This window comes from Podarcis liolepis (assembly GCF_965112155.1).
Source record: "Podarcis liolepis genome assembly, chromosome: 12".
Taxonomy (NCBI): Eukaryota; Metazoa; Chordata; class Lepidosauria; order Squamata; family Lacertidae; genus Podarcis; species Podarcis liolepis.
In genome coordinates, this window is record NC_139563.1 from 27,162,861 (window position 1) to 27,182,797 (window position 19,937).

The window sequence follows — 19,937 nt, forward strand, 5'->3', positions numbered from 1 at the left end:
GGTTTTGGAAACTCCCAGACTTGATACAGATCACCCTTCTGCTATCTTTCAGTGAAATTGTTTAGATACCTCTGACATTTATGTTCTATAGTTGTAAGAAATATGGCTGCCTTTTCATGTACAGTCGTACCTTGGAAGTCAAATGGAATGTGTTCTGGAAGTCCGTTCGACTTCCAAAACGTTTGGAAACCAAATTGCTCCTGCAGCCAATCAGAAGCCACGGAAGCCCCGTCGGATGTTCGGCTTCCGAAAATAGTTTGCAAACCGCAACAGTCACTTCCGGGTTTGCAGCGTTCAGGAGCCAAAATGTTCGAGAACTCAGCTGTTTGAAAACCAAGGTATGACTGTACTTGCCACTTTTGAGAAACAATGGTGATTATGTTATCTATTAATATTGGATTGCTTTGGAAAGTTTCATTGTATCTGTGACTCTGATGGGTGTTTTCTTTTAACAATGAACACATCTTAGGAGAGGAAATGTCATCTAGTGCTTCACCTTTTAAAAATTTCTTTTTAGTATTTCTGTGGAATCACAGGAAAATGAAGTTAAGCAGAATGGGAAGAACACCAAAAGTAGTTGTCAACAATGTACAGAAAACCCAGAAGAGGTACGGTACTGTAGATTACTCTGGAATTTTTTTCAGCATACTTTTTAGTGTTTACAAATAAGAGATCCTCATCAACATAAACCACACACAAAACTTGTAAACAGATTTCATCTGGGATTAACTGATTTGCAGTGATCGAACTACCTTTAGCATTATTTAAGTAGATTTGGGCCTCTTGAGTAAATGATAACACTGTAAAGTGATTCCATACTTGGTCAGGAGATTCTCCTCACTCTTAACAACTTCTATTTGATTCCGAGATAGAACACTCAGCATGTGTTTCCAAAAGGGTAATGTGCTGTGTTAACTCTGCTGCAGCAAAAAAACAGGGCTTTGTGGTATGGGCTGTTATTACCTACAATATGAGATGCAGGATGAGTCACTGCTGAGCCCCTACAAAAACCTGTGCTTTAGCCAGTAAAAGAGCTGCTATTATATTACTTGTAGAAATCAGTGTTGTATACAACTTTGAAAGTCTGTGCCTGGCCATCACCTTGCTTCACGCTGAAGGCATAGTTTATAATATGTACAGTTAACCTTTTAGAATAGTCAAAAGTGATTTTCTTTTTTTAAAAAGAAATCTTTAAAAATGAATACATTTCCTGTTTCTGTTTTTTTTTAATGTATATATAGCTCACTAATGACATTGCTGTTACTGAATTTCTGGAAGAACAGTACCAAGAAAAATTACTACAAGAAGTAGCAAAGGTACCATCTTTCTAGGGCAATATATTGGGGCTTAATTCAGAATCATGCGAAAACATGGTTAAGGAAGGTTCACTATAGTTTGGCATTACATCTAAACTGACAGACAGTGTATATAGGCCAACCAGAGAGCCAACTGCCTGTAAATACAGGAGTGCTGAGCAAACAAGACTGACAAACAGTGTAAAGCATCATTTGTGTGGTAGTTTCAAACAGGGTTGGGGAACTTAAGGCTGGGGGGTGGGTTGTCAAATGAATCCCTTCAAGCCTTTCTATTCCACACTTGAGAGTCTCCCAGGGCCATACCCCTCATCAGCCCTGCACTCTCATCACAGCCTTTTGCCTAGCTTGAATGTCTCCTTGAACTGTGATGCCTCGATGAAGGAAGGAGTGATGGTAGTGGGTGATGGAGTGTAGAAACCTCTGGTTTTTGGGTGGCTGAAATGTAGCCAACTGTCCAGACATAAGAGTACCTCCATTACTTCACCCAGATTTGCCTCTGTGTCAGCTGACCACTGGCATGTGATTCCCTGTGCCCCACAAGTTGTCTGTGAGGAAATGCAGCTCATGGTCTTGAAAACTTTCTCCAGACCTGATTCAGACTGTAGTTTGGCTTCTCAACTATGGTTAGCACAGATCATGGTTTGGTATAAACTGAGCTGAGTCAAGAAGTACTCCTGTCAGTGCTGTGTGCATTGTGGAATATTTTGAGGAATACGTCTTGCCTTGTAAGCAAGTCCTTATATAGATATTGCCCTTTGTACTACTTCAGCATTCCTTTAGTTAATTCCTGTTAACCCATGTATATTTCTACCATTTATCAAATGTCACAAATGATTAAAAATTAAAATCATTTGCTTTGTTGAATACTTGTTTTAATATGTATAATGCAAGCTTAATTTTACGCTGTTACTGATGGAGGGAATGTATCATACATTGATCTATATGAAAATCTAAAGTAGCTCCTCTCTTTCTCTCACTCTCAATTTGTTATTTATTAAGGTGGTGGTAACCATGAGCGTTGAGTTTGCACAGAAAAATGAACTAGCAAGGATTGCAAATCTAAAGGAAGAAGAAATGTTATCGGTAGTACCAATAGAAACTCAGCAAGAAAATAATTTCACTAGAAAGGAATGTCTTGAAAAATCCGATAGTGCTTCTCTTCTCATTTCGATGCCTAATTATGAAGAATCCAAATCACTTAGCAGAGAGATCAGTGAAGAATGTGGTGAAATTTCATCACTTGAAGGACAATTTCAACCAGATGTTAAGCCTGCTAAAACATTTGGGTTACACAACTTTGATTCAACAATCTCTTCCTTAAATGATAGAGAGCTTATGCAGAATTCATCTCTGGTAAATACAATCAAACATATTTCAAAAAAATTACTTTGAAAATCATAATTTGGTGAATTTTCTTTGTTCCCAGTGCATGGTTAGCAAACCACTCATTCTGTTGTGAACAATAATGCTTGATAATGGAGGTAGGGTGGGTACCCTGTAATTGTGGTGGTTGATATTCAGCTTGTATAGTTCAAACCAGGCTTCCTCAACTTTGGCCCTCCAGATGTTTTTTTTTGGCCTACAACTCCCATGATCCCTAGCTAGCAGGACCAGTGCTCAGGGATGCTGGGAATTGTAGTCTTAAAAATCTGGAGGGCCAAGGTTGAGGAAGCCTGGTTCAAACAAAATAATGCAAAAAAGGACATAAAAGACTAAAAGTCCACTAAGGTTGCAATCCTGCATGCTTATTTTGGAGTAAGTTTTCTTGAACTTGATGGTGCTTACTTTGAGTATATATCTATAGGACTGCACTGTAAATAACGTTTTATTACTGTAAATGTTCTTATTAGCAAAGCATGGCTTTAAACTTCTTGAGTTTTAAAATCTGATGTTGGTGGTATACAGGTAATGTAAGGTACATCTATGTAAGATAAATTTTTTGCTTCATGGAACTCATGCCATTTTTAATACTTGCCAACAAAAATTACAGATTCAAAATGAAGTTTCAACCTCCAGCATAGTATCTTCAAGTCAGAGATCATTGTATGAAGAGCGTTTGGAAGATATGCGTCAAGAGCTTGTCCGTCAGCATCAGGAACATCAGCAGGCAACAGAAATATTGAAACAGGGTCACATGAAACAGATGGAGCTGCAGAAAGAAAACCAAGAGATCCTCCTAGCAGAGCTTGATAGGCTTAAAGTACAGTTAGCAGAGGTAATGTGAGCCCTGAGACAGGAAAGATCTGGAAATATGGGCAACCCCCCCCCCCAAAAAAAAAACCTTCCCCTGCCCATGGTTTTCTATAAGACTTATGACATGCACAAACAGATGCATATTGTCAAAATAAATTAAAAAATTGTCCAGTAGAACCTTAGAGACCAACTAAGTTTGTTCTGGTTATAAGCTTTCATGTGCATGCATACTTCTTCAGATGGTATCTAAAGAATATGCTACTGGACAATTTTTAAATTTATTTAGACTACTTCAGACCAACACGGCTACCTACCTGAATCTAGATGCATATTGTATGAAGGATACATTTTTCACTTGTTTGGCTTGAAATTTCCTTTATTAGTTTTTTAAATAAAAAATACAGATAAATTGAGTGGCTTTTTTGCCACTACCAATGCAGTATTGGCAATTCTCATAAACTCAAAGAGCCTTGGGGATATTTCATGAATTGAACAGTGGTCCTTGCCTTTTACAAGCACCAGTTCTGCTGCTGCTGCTGCACTGTACTGAACCTAAGTCATGATTTGGCTTAGTTTGTCGTCCGAATACAGGCTCATGGTTTAGCTCTCTCTAGGCAACCCGTGAACAGAAATTCAATAGATGTCTTTGATATGAGAATGAAAAGGTTCTACATTTTGCCTGAGATTAAATAATACCACCCCATAAAGAATGCAAATAAAGGGGTGTTTGTGTCAATCTTATGGCAGAATTGATTAAGCAGTATGAATACATTTTGTTTGCCAATATATGTTAAAAGCTCTGTGTATGTACAGAGAGAGAGAGAGAGAGAGAGAGATTCTATCCAGACTTGCATTCAGTGGAGTTTTATTTGCATAGAGGAAGGGGAGCTGGGTTCCCCCCGCCCCAATTTCTCCTTTGCCCTTGCAGCCACCTGGAAAGCTATTCCAGAGGGCTACGGAACCCTCAAGAACAGCATAGAAGGTGGATGCAAGGGAAAGGAATACAGTGGTACCTCGGGTTAAGTACTTAATTCGTTCTGGAGGTCCGTTCTTAACCTGAAACTGTTCTTAACCTGAAGCACCGCTTTAGCTAATAGGGCCTGCTGCTGCTGCCGCGCCGCTGGAGCACAATTTCTGTTCTCATCCTGAAGCAAAGTTCTTAACCTGAGGTACTATTTCTGGGTTAGCAGAGTCTGTAACCTGAAGCGTATGTAACCCGAGGTACCACTGTAATGGGCAAAAATCACTGTGGTCCTCCTGCAACTGAGAGCGCCCGCTGGGTCTCTGTTCTTTCCATGAATGTAAATCCAGAGCCAACCCATATACACATAAAAATATTTTTGTGCGTGTACGTGTGTGCGTACACACACACACTAACTACTGAACTGTTTATCTTAGTGTCCTAATTTTAGACTGGGTTTTCTCTTTAATCCTGTGACCAAAGTGAACAGAATTTTTAACGGTGTCATATCTGGGACCCAGCCTTACGATTGTCAGATACAGTATATATCTGATTCCTTTTGTGGTATTTCTAATATGTTAGTGGTGTGCTCTTCTTTTTTTTTTTTTTTTTAGAGTGACACACTGGATAGTGAAAGCATCATCACAGAAAGAGAACAAATGCTTTTAGAGGAACTAGAAGCACTAAAGGAGCAGCTCCTGCCAGGGAGAGAGAAGCTACCCTGTGAGCTAAAAAACAGTGGTACTCAGACACAGGTAGTGAAGACTCTGGCTGTCTTTAGAAGCTGCGGAATGTAAATGAAGTAGCCTTGCTATTGTTGCTCTTTTCAGCACAGGACATTTTCCTATTAGGTGTCATATTTACTTAAATGGGGTTTGATTAAACAAGAAGGTGGGGCAAAGGCAGCTGACATGATATTGAAAGCAGACTCTAATTTTAATGTTGCTGTAGTAACGCCCAACAAGGAACTAAGAAACTGTTTACTTAGCACAACAAACTTGATTCTTATAGGCTGTGACTAAACTATTTCAATCTGTAGCTTGAGGTATCTGATAACAGGATAGTTAACTATTACTTAAATCTATATAAAGCTTGTGGATTATGGTGTGGGGTTTTCCCCCCTCCCATTTTTATAACATGACTGTGAAGCAGAAAAGCGTGCTGATTCCAATATGACGGGATTTTTGTATCTTTTTTCCTCTCTGCCATTGCCAAAACTTACCCAGAGTGAAAATGTAAGTCAGAATGAATCCAAAGAGAAAATTGGTGAAGGTGAAGATGAAGGAAAGCATGAAGAAACTTCTCCGGATATCCTTTCCAAAGAAAGGTATGCTGTTAAGAAGACTGAGATATTTCAGCCTGAGAAACTTTATGCTAACAGCTGGAAGAAATTGCATAACTTTGAGGCTGATAGGTCAATGTCAATGATATGTTAGGACTTTGCTAGCAGTCAAGCTATGTAATGTGACGACAGATCTGTAGATGTTTTCATCTCAAGGCATTGCTTGAATAAAATGAGCCTTGTCTCTTTTTACTTTGAATGCTTACACATTAAAAACTCAGGGTGGGGTGTTAAAATTTAATTACTGAATTAATTAAGTAGCCGTATTATCACTGGAATTTGTAGTGATCGTTAGTGCCTTGTGCCACATCTATGGCTGTGCTATATGCGAAACTGATTTGTCCATATGCATTAAGCTCCATGATATCATTATGCCTTTATTCTAACTTACATTTTACAGTTTGGTTTTTCATAACAGTGATTTTTCTGGTTGACAGATACAAGCTGTGTGATTACAATAAAAAGAACCATGTAATGTCGCTTGTGGTTTTCTCTGCACGATTCTCAAAGTGGTTTAAAAGTCAATCCCTCTTCCCGAGGAACTCTCAGAACCCTTAAACTACAGTTCTCACGGTTCTTTAGGAGAAGCTGGGTCTATTTAAAGTGGTGTAATGTTACTTTAAATGTATAGTGCAGATGGGGCCTTGGTTCTGAGCAAACATGTCCCCAAAGGTGCCCCCAAAATCTCTTAAACATGCATAAGTTGGTGCTCAAAAGATCAGTTCTATGCATGATTATTTGGGGTAGGCTCCATTTAACATAGGGGAACTTAATATACACGGGATCAAGCAACAGAAAAGATTTTTTTTTTATCCATCAAAATACTGTAAGAGCCCTCCTGGATCAGATCAAAGTTTCATCTCATCCAACATCCTGTTATCATTGGGAGTTGGAACCATTGAGTATGCTAGTAAACCTCTTTGCTTATTGTGCTACCTGGGGGAGTCATTTAGTTCTGATGTTCCCTTATCCATGGCTTTGAGTCATTAACTTTATTCATGTGGCAGTAAGTGGTATTTGGTTCAGTTTGAGTTAATACGCCAGTCACTCAACTTTCTACCGTTTGTTGCTTATTTGGATTTCGTTAAGTTTTGTCTGCATCTTTAAACCCTGCATCTAATATTTCTGTTACCGTTATGTAACGTGTAATTCTCAATGCACAAATTTTGATTGAGTTCGCTTTCCATTTTCTGTTTCCAGATGTGCCTTGCAGAAAGCCAATAACAGACTGCTGAAGATTCTGTTGGAAGTTGTGAAGACTACTGTAGCTGTAGAAGAAACAATTGGCCGCCATGTTGTAGGACTTCTGGATCGCTCATCTAAATGTCAGTTGCCTTTTAAAAGTCTTGCATGGGAGACCAGAGCTGAGGATTCCACAAAACCAAGCATCTGTGTGGCATACGAAGCAGGTACTTGCAATGAGGCCATGCTCTCTGTTGCTTTTATGTGGAAGCTATTCGGAATCTGTACTGCCAACAACAGGTGTGTTAAGGGAACTCTAAAATTTGGCTCTAAAACTAATTCTGTAATAAGAAACCTACAACTGAGTTTGGATTTATATAGTTTAGGGCTTTAATTTTAATTGGATCTTTTCCATGGAATGGAGTGGGCTCCATGATGCCATTGGTTCCATGGGATGTAAATTTCTAAGAACTTAATAGTATCTTGCTGGTTCAGGCCAGTAGTCCATCTCTTCCAGTATCTTCTTCTCACAATGGCCAGCCAGAAGCCTGTGGGAAATCCACAACAGGATCCAAACACAAGAGCATTCTCCCCTTCTGTGGTTTCCAGCAGCTGGTATTCAGAAGCATCACTGCCACCAACTGGGGATGTAGAACACAGCTCTATGTTGAAGGATGTGCTTTTGTAGGTCCCAGATAAAGACAGGGAGCTGGATAAACAAAACCCACTACCCCGCTGTGAGAATATTGATATTTGGCTGAAAGAGTGTGTGTGTGTGTGTGTGTGTGTGTGTGTGTGTGTGTTTGAAGTAGTGTGCTTGAACAATATGTTGATTGATGCTCAACATTTTTAATTCTGCAGCAGGTAATTAATTGTAATCAGGCAACAACTACATCTTAGTACAAGCTTGATGACAACTCCAATGAAATTCCCTTATTCCGAATAGGATTCCTTGCAAGAAAAGGGGAAAGTTGGCAGCTATGTGTCTCTTCTGTAAGCAGTAGCAATCTCAAAGTTTATGCAGAGAGCTTCATTTGCTCAGCTTATTTTCAAGTAGACAGGACATTATGTTCAGCCGTTAATATGGCAACCTGGCTTATCACAGTTTCCTGACCTATTCCATTCCATTGTAAAGATGATATTTCTGCATCAGTGAGGATCTATACATACTTCTGTGTTGCATTAGCAATAAATAAATAAGTAAAATAGAAAACTGAATGTATATTTAGGCATCAGATGATTATTCATTTCTGATTACCAATGCTTGACACTAGATGCTGAAGTAGATTTCCAGACCTTAGTTAAAGAAATCTGGCTGCATTGATGGCTAATTTTAGACATAACACTAAATGCTAGTTAACAAAACCATGGAAGAAAAGGAATAATTTGTGCAGAAGAGGGAGTGTTCCAGGTCATAGCACACTCCCAGGCTCTTAACCATAATTAACAATACTGCAACCAGATGAGACCTTAGTAATGGCTAATCAGACAGTCAAAATAAAACAAGCACACACATTACCAGAAGATGGGAGCACCAGTAGGTCTTAGAACTTTAGAACATGTATCCTTGTCTATATTTACTATGGTACTGTAAACATACAGAGATTGGGAGTTAATGTTAAGCAATAGAGTATCCTTTGTTACATTTCAGCATTAAAATGTCTTGTGTGAGCATTGTCAGAGATGGAACACTGTAATATGTTGACCAGCGGTCTTACCTCATTCTTAGGTTTACATTATGAGTGCTTTTACAGGGCCACTAAGGAAATGTTCCTACCTACATTATTACTGAAATAAAGTGAAGTTTGTTGAAAAAATGCTTCTGGAAATGAACTGGCATGCTTGGCTGCTGAATATTGAAGCTAAAACGTCTTAAAATTTTAATTAAATGTTTTCTATGTAACTCATGCCGATGAGATTTACAAATTACAGTGAAATAGGACTTATGAAAAATGCCAATGAAGCAATTCCCAGAGGTTTTTCCCCTATTTAATAGCCTTTTTAAAAGCCTGGGACTGCTGTGGAATAGGTAGACTGGAGGTTGCCAGCTAAATGTATGAATCTTACTCCTGAGGTATCAGCAGTCCTCTTGAAGTTTAGGTGTTTGCAAATTGCTTTGGGGTTCTCTTGTTGTTAACACTATCTCTGTTCTATGGCATTTCTACATTATTTAGTCTTCCTGTGAGAAAGATCATGCTGTCTTTTGCTCTGTTGTTTTTCCTTCTTCTCTCCACTCAGTGTGGTCTGCTTGCTCATGTGGCACAATGGTGATAGGAAATTTGCACGTTGTGCCTGGTTTCCTAGTGGCAGACTGACCTAGTGCCTCTGGGGGTATATCAACAGGGCCACTTGAAAGAGACCAAGAAAGGAGGTGTGGGAAGAGATTGTGTAATCAAGAAGAAAAACTCAAAAGCCTTTTTTAAAAAAAGAAAAAAGATACTAGGACATTGGAAGAGGGTGACATGGAAAGTTTTTCAGAGAAGGCTCTAACACGTTTGTGAGGATTCAGTTTGCATTTTCCTCAAGAACCCCTGGCTGATCAGCTTTCCTTGTACATAGTGTTTGGAGATGGGGTGACTGTGTATTTTTGTTATGATTGGTGTTGCATTGAGAAGAACTGTATATGTTTGGTATGAGAGTTTGAGTAGGTAGATTTAGGCAGATTTAGGTCTGCAAGATTTTTTTTGGTAGGGTGGGGTTGGGAGGAAGAGTAGGAATCTCTCCATTGTCTATTTTACCTGCCTGTGTCTCTCCCTCCCCTTTTCCTAACCCCATAGCACAGGGGTAGGCAAGGTTCACCTCACTTGGACCCGTTCACTTCAGCAGAGTTACTCCATGGGCCAGATCACGCTATATCCAGCGCCTGTGGAGACGTGATTTATGGCACTGTGGAAGCGAGTCCCCGCGCTGTGTTGTGCCAGTTTAGCACAGCACATGGGGATTCGACGAGCGGGTGGCTTGGTTCAGGGGAGGCTTGAGGGCTGGTTAAACGACCCCCCCCCGTGGGCTGCTTGTGGCCCATGGGTCTCAGGTTGCCGACCCCTGCCATAGCAGGTCAGCGACGGCTTCCAGCCCACCTCCAAAGCCTCTTAAGTGTGTTGTATTTGTTTCAACTGTTGTTTTGCTTAATTAACCTGACAGGACTCCCTAGCAGATTTCTTACTCTGGGCTGAGGAACAGAATAAGTGTTAAATAGTTTCTACCCACCCCTTTCCTCCTGTCAGGGAACTGCCATCGGAGGAACAGGTGGTGGAAGGGCTCACGGAGGCTGGTAGAGACTCATCAGCTGAAGCAGGAACCAGCAGGGGGAGAGGTGGATCTCTGAGGGAAAGCGAGCAGGAGGGAGGGCTCAGGGACACGTCCAGCGAGAACAGTGGGGGGGTATCTGAAGCTCCCATAGGGAGACCCACTCCTCGCCGGAAACTGTCACGCCGCGAGTCCAGAAGACGTGTTTCCGTTAAGGAGCTTTTGTGCTGGAAACGATTCCGAAAGCAACCACTGTCGGAATCTGCAAGTGACTAGAGCAGCCATGTCTGAGGGGCTCTGTCACAGACAGAAGTTTGTGGGCTTGAACAAACTCTGAGGGACTACTATTTTACGCACAAGCAGCTCATCATCCCATCACACCTCCGTTGCTTTTCATAGCTACTACTCTAAGGACAATGATTGTGAAACTGCAAAGACTTTGCGGTTCACCTTGTTGGTACCACTGGAAGCTAAAACTCAAAGAGCACAGTGTAAGTAATGCTGAGATTGCGTGCTTGTCTCTAACCAGAAATCACTGCAAACAGATGCTTGCGACAACAGAGGAATGAATGAAACATTATCTGGATTTTCAAAAGCAAATTAGTTCTTGAATTGTACAGTCATACCTCGGGTTGAATACACTTCAAGTTGAGTGTGTTCAAGTTGCGTTCCGCGGCAGCCCGGAAGTAACGGGTTGCACATGCACAGACGCTCAAAATGACGTCACGTGCATGCGAAGAAACGTTGAAAAGCAACGCATGCGTGCACAGACGGGCTGTCGCTAGTTACGTTTGCTTCTAGATGAGAACGGGGCTCCGGAACGGATCCCGTTCATATCTAGAGGTACCACTGTATCTCTGTAGTCTGACTACAGTGGGGAGACTTGTGTGAATAAAGAAGAAAATGTTTAGTATTGCTTAGTATGGATGAATGGTTGTTGAAGTTAGTGGAGAAAAAATATTGCTAGCATTTGTTAATAATAATTACTTTTTGTGTGGAAGACAAAATGAATGAACCTGAGACATTTGGGTCTGAAGATTGGGGAAGTATTGCCTAGCAGAAGATAGAACAGCTGGATGTCATCCTAGAGTGAATATTTTTTATTTTTTATGTATATAACTGGCAGGAGGAACATCAGAAGTCCTTTTTATCGATTTTTCTTTTTCCTTTCCCCGTTTTTTCTTCTATTCTTTTTTATATCCTTCCTTCTCTCTTTTTTCCTCTTTTGCTTTCCTTGGTGTCCTCTAATCTGGGACATTATTGGAATTATACAAACATGAAGGTGTTGGTAGGTTGGTGAATGACCCAGAGTGAGAGGCAGGGAAGGGAAGATCTCCGAAGGTGAGAGACAGGAAGAAGATGGGGAAGCTCCCAGGTGAGAGCTGGGAGGGTCCACCCCTTTCTGTGTAGGACACAGATTTACCTTTGAGAGACAAAATCTGCATTTTTTTTCCTCTTTCTCTTTATTTTCTTTTCCTGCTTTTGTTCTTATTTATGTTAGTTTTTTATTGTATTGTATTAAGAAAAAGCCTTAATAAAATCTTATGAGAAATAAAAAAGAATTGTGTCTATGCAGGAGAAAAAGCTAGTTTTAGGATCACTCAGGCAGTATTATGTAGTTAATACCGTATTGGCCCGAATATAAACTGCACCCGAATATAAGCTGCACATTTAAAAGTCAAGGGGGGGGGGAGAAAAAAAGACAATACCCGAATATAAGCTGTTCCCTTCCTAGCCTTGGGGGAGAGGACAGGGAATTACGGCGGGGCTGGTGCCCCTTCGCTGTGCTCCTGGTGCTGTTTGCCCCGTGCTCTTGGCTGCATACTGGATATTTTTTGTAAGGTCACAAATATAAGCCATACTTTAACTTTTCGCGGTCGGAATTTGGGGGGAAAGTGCAGCTTATATTCGGGCCAATATGGTATATTGTTTTACCAAATGATTTTGAAACTGTTTTGTGATTGTTGTTTGACATTACCATAGAGCAGGGATAGGCAACCTGGTACTCCTTCTAGTTGTTGGTAGTACCTTAACTACTGGCTGTGCTTGGTGTGGTTGATGGGAGTTGTAGTACAACAACTTCCAGCCCTGGACTCCCCATATCTCATCTATGTTGGCCCTCAGTTAGTCATTTGTTGTAATTCTGCTCTTTGGAGCATAGGTAATGTGTGCAATGAAATACAAGACTATACTTGCCTTCTTAAACTTGTACTAACTTGTCTCAGTATTTAAAAATAAACACTGATGAACCTTGTCATACTGATTTATAGAGTATAGAATTTAATGACATGACATCTTGTTCGCTATCTGTTTCAGCACGAAGGCTTCTAATTTTTATTATAAAAATGAATTGTTCATTCTGTGAGCAGAAAGAGTAAGAGTGCATCATAGTTAAATATAAAGAAATATAAAGAAATCTGCCCCTTCCATTCTCAATATCTTCCTTAATCCTTGGCTCCAAGGATTTGTTTGTATTTTATTTGTTTGTTTGTTTAACTTGCCCTTTGTCACAAGATCCTAGGGTAAGTTTTAACAATTAAATATACAATTATAAAAACAAATAAATCTGTTACAGCCATAAAATAAAAAAGCGAGGAAAATAAACAATTCAAAACAATTTCATATATGCCCTCACCACCTGGCTCACTCAGTAGAGCCTGAGACTCTGGCACTTCCAACTCCCAAGACATTGCAATCTACTCAAAGTTGTTGAGCTTTTCTTAGGAAGCCAAAGTTGATCGACCAGTAGATCGCGATCGACCTGTTGAGTATGCATGGAATAGATGATCCTCTTGGTGCCTCCCAACTCTACAATTCTATGATACTATAATTCTGTATGAAACAATACAAACTTTTAAAAACAATTCCATGTATGCAAACAGTTAAAATAGTTCCAGTACAGATACAGACTGGGATCTCCACTTAAAAGGCTTGTTTGAAAGAGTATGGTCTTCTGGAGGCACCAAAAGGACAATAGAGACAGGCTGTCTAATATGTGACCACGGAGGGAGGGGGCGGATTCCAAAGGGTAGGTGCCATGACACTAAATGAATTTTAAGCAAGAATTATGCTAAAGTTTCTCCAATGTGTGAATTATAAATGCACTCTGATTTAATGGTATATTTTTTTAGATTAGAAAAATTGTGTTAGCCATAGTTGGTCTCACCAGATTATTAAGCTTGGTTAAGGAAAAGCAAAAGGCAAGTAAAAGCTTCCAATTCCTCCTGGCCATGTGGGAGTAAAAGAGTCTTATGACTTGACCATGACACTTGTGGTTGGTTTACTGTGATGGACAAACACAGCCAGTATATGCTATAAGAAATGGTTTGGAATGTTAAGCTAAATGCTGTTTCCTTAAATTGGCCAACTATGTCAGCTGAACTCGCATAGTTAAAAACATCGGTTCCTATTTAATACCCTCTCAATTTTAAATGGTGTATAGGGCCAAAATACACATTTGGTGATAAATCGAGATAGCACAGCTGACTGGAACTTAGTAAGCAACTCTATATAAGGAATATATCTAAGTCATTCATTCTTTTGGTGTAGTATGTCAACCAAGCTAAAAAAATAAATCCCAGTAGATTTTGGGGTTTAATGTCAGAGATGGTTATATAATCAAGGACTTGCTGTGTCTGCAAATAATTATCTACCACTGTGCTTGCACAATAGTACAGAACTGCATGTGGTATTATACAAGAATGCTATCTGGTCTGGAACTGAGGACTTTTTCAGATAAGACAAAACTCCAATGCAGAAAGTGCCTCCATGTAAAACTAGGACACCCTGAAAGTTGAGCTTTTTTTAGGAAGACCCAAAATTGGGTCAAATACTAGTAAAACATAACATATAAGCCATATGCAGGCTACCATGATTTGTGTTGGTGCACCTACACAAACATTTGCTATGTAACCATATTGTATTTATTCTTAACTATTGAGATTTATTGCAGATCAATGCAAAATTCTTTGCTCAGGAGCAATCTTAGACTTTCTGAAGCAGCTTACACCGGTGTTGCTGCCTGTTATGTATTCAGTGGTCTGTGTTTGCCTGAGCTTGAGTCTGGACTAAGGATTCTGAGCCCGTGTTCTGATTTGATACAGGATATCCAATCACAGAACAATTCAGGATTTGGGCGCCTGCCATTGGCCCTTAAACTCTGAGTTATGATTCGCAGCTTGGAAGTTTAGACAGCCAATCACGGTGGGAGTGGGAGTGGCCCAAGCCTTCATAAATGTATATAAGCAGTTGCTTTGCCCCCATTGTCAAGTTCTTTTAGTTCAGTAAAGGTTCTTGTTGTTATCACTGTGTTTTGCCTTGTGGGAACCCACCTACACTTCACTGCCTATCTGTTGACGTAAGGAAAACCAGAGTTCCTGAAGATAAAACGTTGGTTCTGAAACATGATAAGTTTTGGTAATTGGCACTTGGGGGAACTAGTTTCTCTTGGTTGCATATTTTCTGACTTCAGTTCCTCCCTCCAATTCTGTTGTTTTGGAAACCATGTGATACACATGTCGAAAAATTCAGGCGTATACAACTGAGTACACATGGATTCTTCGCTGTTTCATAGATGGAAATGCTTTGCACGTATGAATGATATCACATCTGAAGCATCACTTATTAGGAATGACTAAGGGACGCGGGTGGCGCTGTGGGTTAAACCACAGAGCCTAAGGCTTGCCGATCAGAAGGTCGGCGGTTCGAATCCCCGCGATGGGGTGAGCTCCCGTTGCTCGGTCCCTGCTCCTGCCAACCTAGCAGTTCGAAAGCACGTCAAAGTGCAAGTAGATAAATAGGTACTGCTCTGGCGGGAAGGTAAATGGTGTTTCCGTGTGCTGCTCTGGTTTGCTAGAAGCGGCTTAGTCATGCTGGCCACATGACCCGGAAGCTGTACGCCGGCTCCCTCGGCCAGTAAAGTGAGATGAGCGCTGCAACCCCAGAGTCGGTCACGACTGGACCTAATGGTCAGGGGTCCCTTTACCTTTACCTTTAAGCACGAAAAGGTATCTGGAGACAATGGCTGTATGTTGACATAATGCTAGGCCACTATTAAGTGCTACAGAAATGGGTCTGTAAGCTTATCTCAACTCTCAGGGATGAGATTGGAAACTTTTGCTTCTGTTTTCAACTATTTTTTTCTCAACTTGAGACCTGTGCTTAGTGGTTTAGGTTTAAGAAAGAAGCCCAGATCATAAGCCATGGTTTGCAGTTGGTTTGTTTCCTTAATCATAATTAAGATTAACCACAGTTTGTCTAGGTTTGGACAGAATAAGTAAGCATAGTTTGTTGCAAATTGAAGCGAAAACCTTCTGATCTCTTTGCAGATGTGGTATGTACATAAGCCCTAGTGTTTATGCATGTAGCAATACAATAACTTTGGAATACGTCCAAGCCAGGTTAATGTGCCATGACTCTGCTTCCTAAAGGCATGGATGAATAAGAGGAAAAGAGTAGTGCTGTTAAGATGGCAACAGCATAAAAGTTACTGCACAGGAAGAGAGAAATCTCAAGCTTTTACAAAAATTGTGTGATTAATTAAATCTGCATCGAAATACAAAGAAACGCCCTCTCATATAAAACTAGTTGTTAGGAGTTGCGGATTTAAAACATAGGTCTTTAATCTGAAAAATTGATCTTAAGATGCTATCATATATTTAGCATAATCTGTCACTTCATGCTTTGTTTGGTTTTATGTAACTCACTGAGATGCTTCTTTGAGAGGGTGTGAGAATGAAGGCCTTCTTTTGGACTCTTCAAGGAAGACTTGCTTTTGGGTGTGGTCAGCAACTATAGATAGGTAAAGAAACAGCCGTCTTCATCAATGGTGTAGGGTGAAGCTGTATGTGTAAGCCAGAGGAAAGTAGACAGAACGTATATGTTGCAAAACTATTCTGAACTCGTGACAGGTAAATAAATTGGAAAGATTAGCGAGCTTAAGAACAGGATAGACGGAATGGCAAGGGAAAGTTTGGGATTTGGCTATGTCTGAGCACCAAACGCAACACAGAAAGGATCATATTTGATAAGGTATGGTCCCCCTATATAACCTATGAAATAGAAGTGACATTAATGTAAGACGTCCAGCAACTCGTGCTTATTTATAGAGAGCTTATGTCATGGACTGCTGAAACCTTCATGATGCATTCAATGATTCAGTTATTTTACAGTGTCCCTGTTCAGCTCTTCCTTTGTGAATGATAAAAGCTTGTAACACCCCACAGGTTTCATTGGAATTGGTGTTATTCTACTACAAATTAGCTAAATATTCTATAAAAAAGAAAGAGAGTAGTTGGCCATCCGACATGCATTATTCAGGTTTAATGTTTGTTAGTGCAGTAGATTAGACTCTGCATTATTAACAGTTAGGAATGGAAGGTAGCTTCTGGTGTTGAACCACCTAAAATGGCATCCTTCACTCACAGCTTCTGTGAACTAACAGCCAGAATGAAACTGCAAAGGTGTGGAGGAGTGGGAAGTTGTTTTAGGTCTGTTGTCATGCTGACACTTTCCCTGTTCACACCAAGGCGTTCGCCCCACTGTTGCTATTCAGCCTCCACTTGCATAGACTTGCCAGAAACTGAGGCAAAGTCTACATCTCAGCCCTGTAAGTATAGCCTGAGGTGAACCAAAGAAAATAATTCTTCCCTCTGTGTTGGCACCACTGTGTGGTACCAGATGGAGGAACAAGCATGATTGTATGAGCTCTTGGCCAGAGATGAGCATCCCACCATTGGCTCAGCTTCCATTAGGACAGGGCATAAACGGGTCCCATGTAATCACAGGAGCTGCCCCCCCCCCCCATACCAATTGTCACAATCTTAGAGCTGTTTGGTTAATAAATAGCCAGAGCCAACACAAGGCTTTAGAAACGTAACTTCAAAATATTTGTAATCCTTTCACAGCCCCTCAGCCACTGGAATACACAAGGGAGATTTACTTCATAATTGTATGTATAAACACTTGAAAAAACATGAGCTGCTTAAAACAAAGGCTAAGTCAGCACAAAACCTGCTGATTTGATGCATGAAAACCTCATAGACCTTAAGAAGTTCAAATGTTCTTGCACATCTGTGTAATTCTATGAAAATAGCATCCTGTATTCTAAAGTAGCTTACTGAAGCACAATACATCCAGCCATACAAGCTCAGCAAAAATTTCCTGTCAGGACTTAGATTATAGGGTATGGTAGATTAATGTCAACTACATGCATTTTCCCTGCGAGGATAAGTTTAAAGGTGTTTTTTTTTAGTTAGCAACAGTTTTAAAATCTCATGTTACTTAAGGGGGGTTAGAAAAGCAAGCAAACCTACAGCCTGCAACCTAAATGACCAAGGGTGCATTTCTGTTTCCATGAAAAGCATGATATAGCTGGAAGACAAGAGTTAAACTGGCAACGGAGTCAGCTTTGCTGAACTGCATGGCACTGCTAGACTCTTAACCCACAGCCATTCCTCAGGTCTACAGATACTTGATGCACCTTCTGAAGTTAATGCGCTACCCAGAAGGACTAATAGTGAGGACGCATGGCAAAAGCTGCAAGCTTGGGTGTCCTATTTCCTGGGTCAAAGGGGGCATTGTGCAATGGCATGCAGTGTAATGAAGTTGTGGATTGGGCCAGAGTAATATATACCCATTGGACTTTGCACATAGCTTAGAATACGCAGTAACTAATATATCTTTATAATTGACTGTATCTTTTCTGTAGCTCTGCTTACTGTACTCCAGGTTCTTATTTGTCAGAAGCTAAGCAGGGTCTCTTACCTGGTCAGTACTTAAAGATGGGTGAACTTCAAAGAGCATCCGTTGCGTCCGTAAGTGGTGTCGGTGGCTCAGTACGGGGTTATGCTTCCCCCGACTCAGCCTTAACCAATGTATTAACATTGACCAAACAGTATCCTGGATGTGCATCTCAAAGGTCCTTTCTACTCTGAGGATATTAAAGCTCCTGCAGTAAATACGCTTTGACACCAGGAGGCCCTTCACCTCCTGATGGAATAGTAACACTTTGCATATTGTAAAAAGGGTGAGCGGTTAAGTCTGTAGAAAGTTTTTGTTTTTGTTTTTTTTAAGAAGGGTTTGGAAAGTTTTTAAACTCTTCCTTTCTCCAAATCCATCCTAAATGTTGCGCAATGAGTTGGCCGAAAACATTTGCCAGCAAATCCCTAAGGGAACTGCACGCTGATGGCTCTGAGTTTGAATCCTGCAGGGCATGTAAAGTGCTTTGACATCCTGTGCAGATGAAAGGTGCCATGTGAATGTAAACTTGACACTCATCCAGCTATTCATTCCATTCATATAAAAACTATGTTATTTTATTTTTGTTCATGGAGTGTTGCAGTTTTACGGAATTTTACGTTGGCCTTACGAAAACTATAAAAGGAGATATGTAACAGTAATTCATATTAAGGAAAATATTTCATGGATGTTATAAAAAGTGGTACACCAAGGCTCTGAAAGCCTAAGCAAGATGTGTTGGTGGTGCCTACTTCAATTCATACTGACTAATTCACCAAAGAGGAAAGGGCACTATAAAATTATTCCTATATAGACCTCTTGCCATGGTCCTGATTCAGACAGAGCTGAGAAAACTGCAGTCCTTAAAGGCCTGAGAGAGAGTGCCTGTGCGTTCCCTTCTTGTCTCTTCCTACCCAGCTGCCTCCAGTTCTTCTTTTAATGACAGGTTCACATTGCAACCTAATGGAGAAATTGTGCTTTAGTCTTTGACTATTATTGATGACGTGAAATCATAGTTTATTAATTTAAGATGACTCTCACATCTGAACCAGGACTTCCTTTTTGCTGCTTTGGACATGAAAGCTCTTGCAAAACTGCTGCTGCTGGCTTCATTACTGACAGTGGATTTTAATTTTAAACTGGAAAATACTGATCAAAACTGAGATCCGAGTAAAAGGCAACACTGGGTAAATACAGAGGCAGGGTGCTGTTTTGTTTTAATTTACACTAGTGGTGGAGACAATATATTTCATTTGCTGGGAAATCTAAGAGAGTAGACTTCCCAGGAGGAGACTTAAGGAGAGATAAAGTTGGCCCCAAGCAGGCCAGTTGAGAGCAGGAATAATTTTTCCCCAACCCATATATCCCTCCATAGAATTGCTGCCCGCTTGATATATCTTTTTAAACAAACAAACAAACAAATGCAAAAACAAACCCTGATGTCAACATGAATAGTTCCCTGATTTAATTGCCCAATAGTAATTTATTAAGGGCATAATCTGAATGTTATGGCTCAAAGTGGTACTGAAGTGCAGTCTGCTTACATTCTATATGCTTGCAATGTGCAGCTGCTTATTCCAAACTGGGACACACTAACAGAAGCCAATAAGATTAGTTTCCAGTTACGTACCCGCTATAAGAGGAATAGACTATAGCATGCTACAAAAATATTTTTCTTCTGTTAGTATCTCCTTTTCTAATGCCTGTTTCTGCTTGCTAACATTCTCTCTACCTTATTTGTGTAACTTTTAGTGCAAAATGTATTTTTTGTTGTTGCTGTGATGTCCTGCTTTTACAGTGTAAGTATGGCCATATATTATTATATATGTGTATTTGTACTATTTATTTGATCATAATTCATTCTGTATATATATTTATGAACCTGTTTTACCATTTTTAATACCAAAAAGCTTTACAAGACACCATTACTCACATTATTATCATCATTATTATTTTTGTG

The 19,937-nt window shown here is 40.1% G+C and overlaps 1 protein-coding gene across 37 annotated transcripts in view; it reads left to right on the forward strand.

The window, feature by feature from the left end:
* The window catches only part of AKAP9 (A-kinase anchoring protein 9), a 105,695-nt gene that overhangs the window by 41,741 nt on the left and 44,017 nt on the right, over positions 1-19,937 (forward strand). For 16 of the 37 annotated variants that reach the window (XM_083467645.1, XM_083467658.1, XM_083467630.1 and 13 more), the window contains 7 exons: positions 518-608; positions 1,242-1,316; positions 2,316-2,669; positions 3,307-3,531; positions 5,085-5,225; positions 5,697-5,797; positions 7,013-7,221. In XM_083467645.1, coding sequence (XP_083323771.1) covers positions 518-608; positions 1,242-1,316; positions 2,316-2,669; positions 3,307-3,531; positions 5,085-5,225; positions 5,697-5,797; positions 7,013-7,221 — 1,196 coding nt within the window. The remainder of the gene's footprint in view (positions 1-517; positions 609-1,241; positions 1,317-2,315; positions 2,670-3,306; positions 3,532-5,084; positions 5,226-5,696; positions 5,798-7,012; positions 7,222-19,937) is intronic. The other 21 variants (XM_083467625.1, XM_083467633.1, XM_083467624.1 and 18 more) reach the window with 3 other exon arrangements.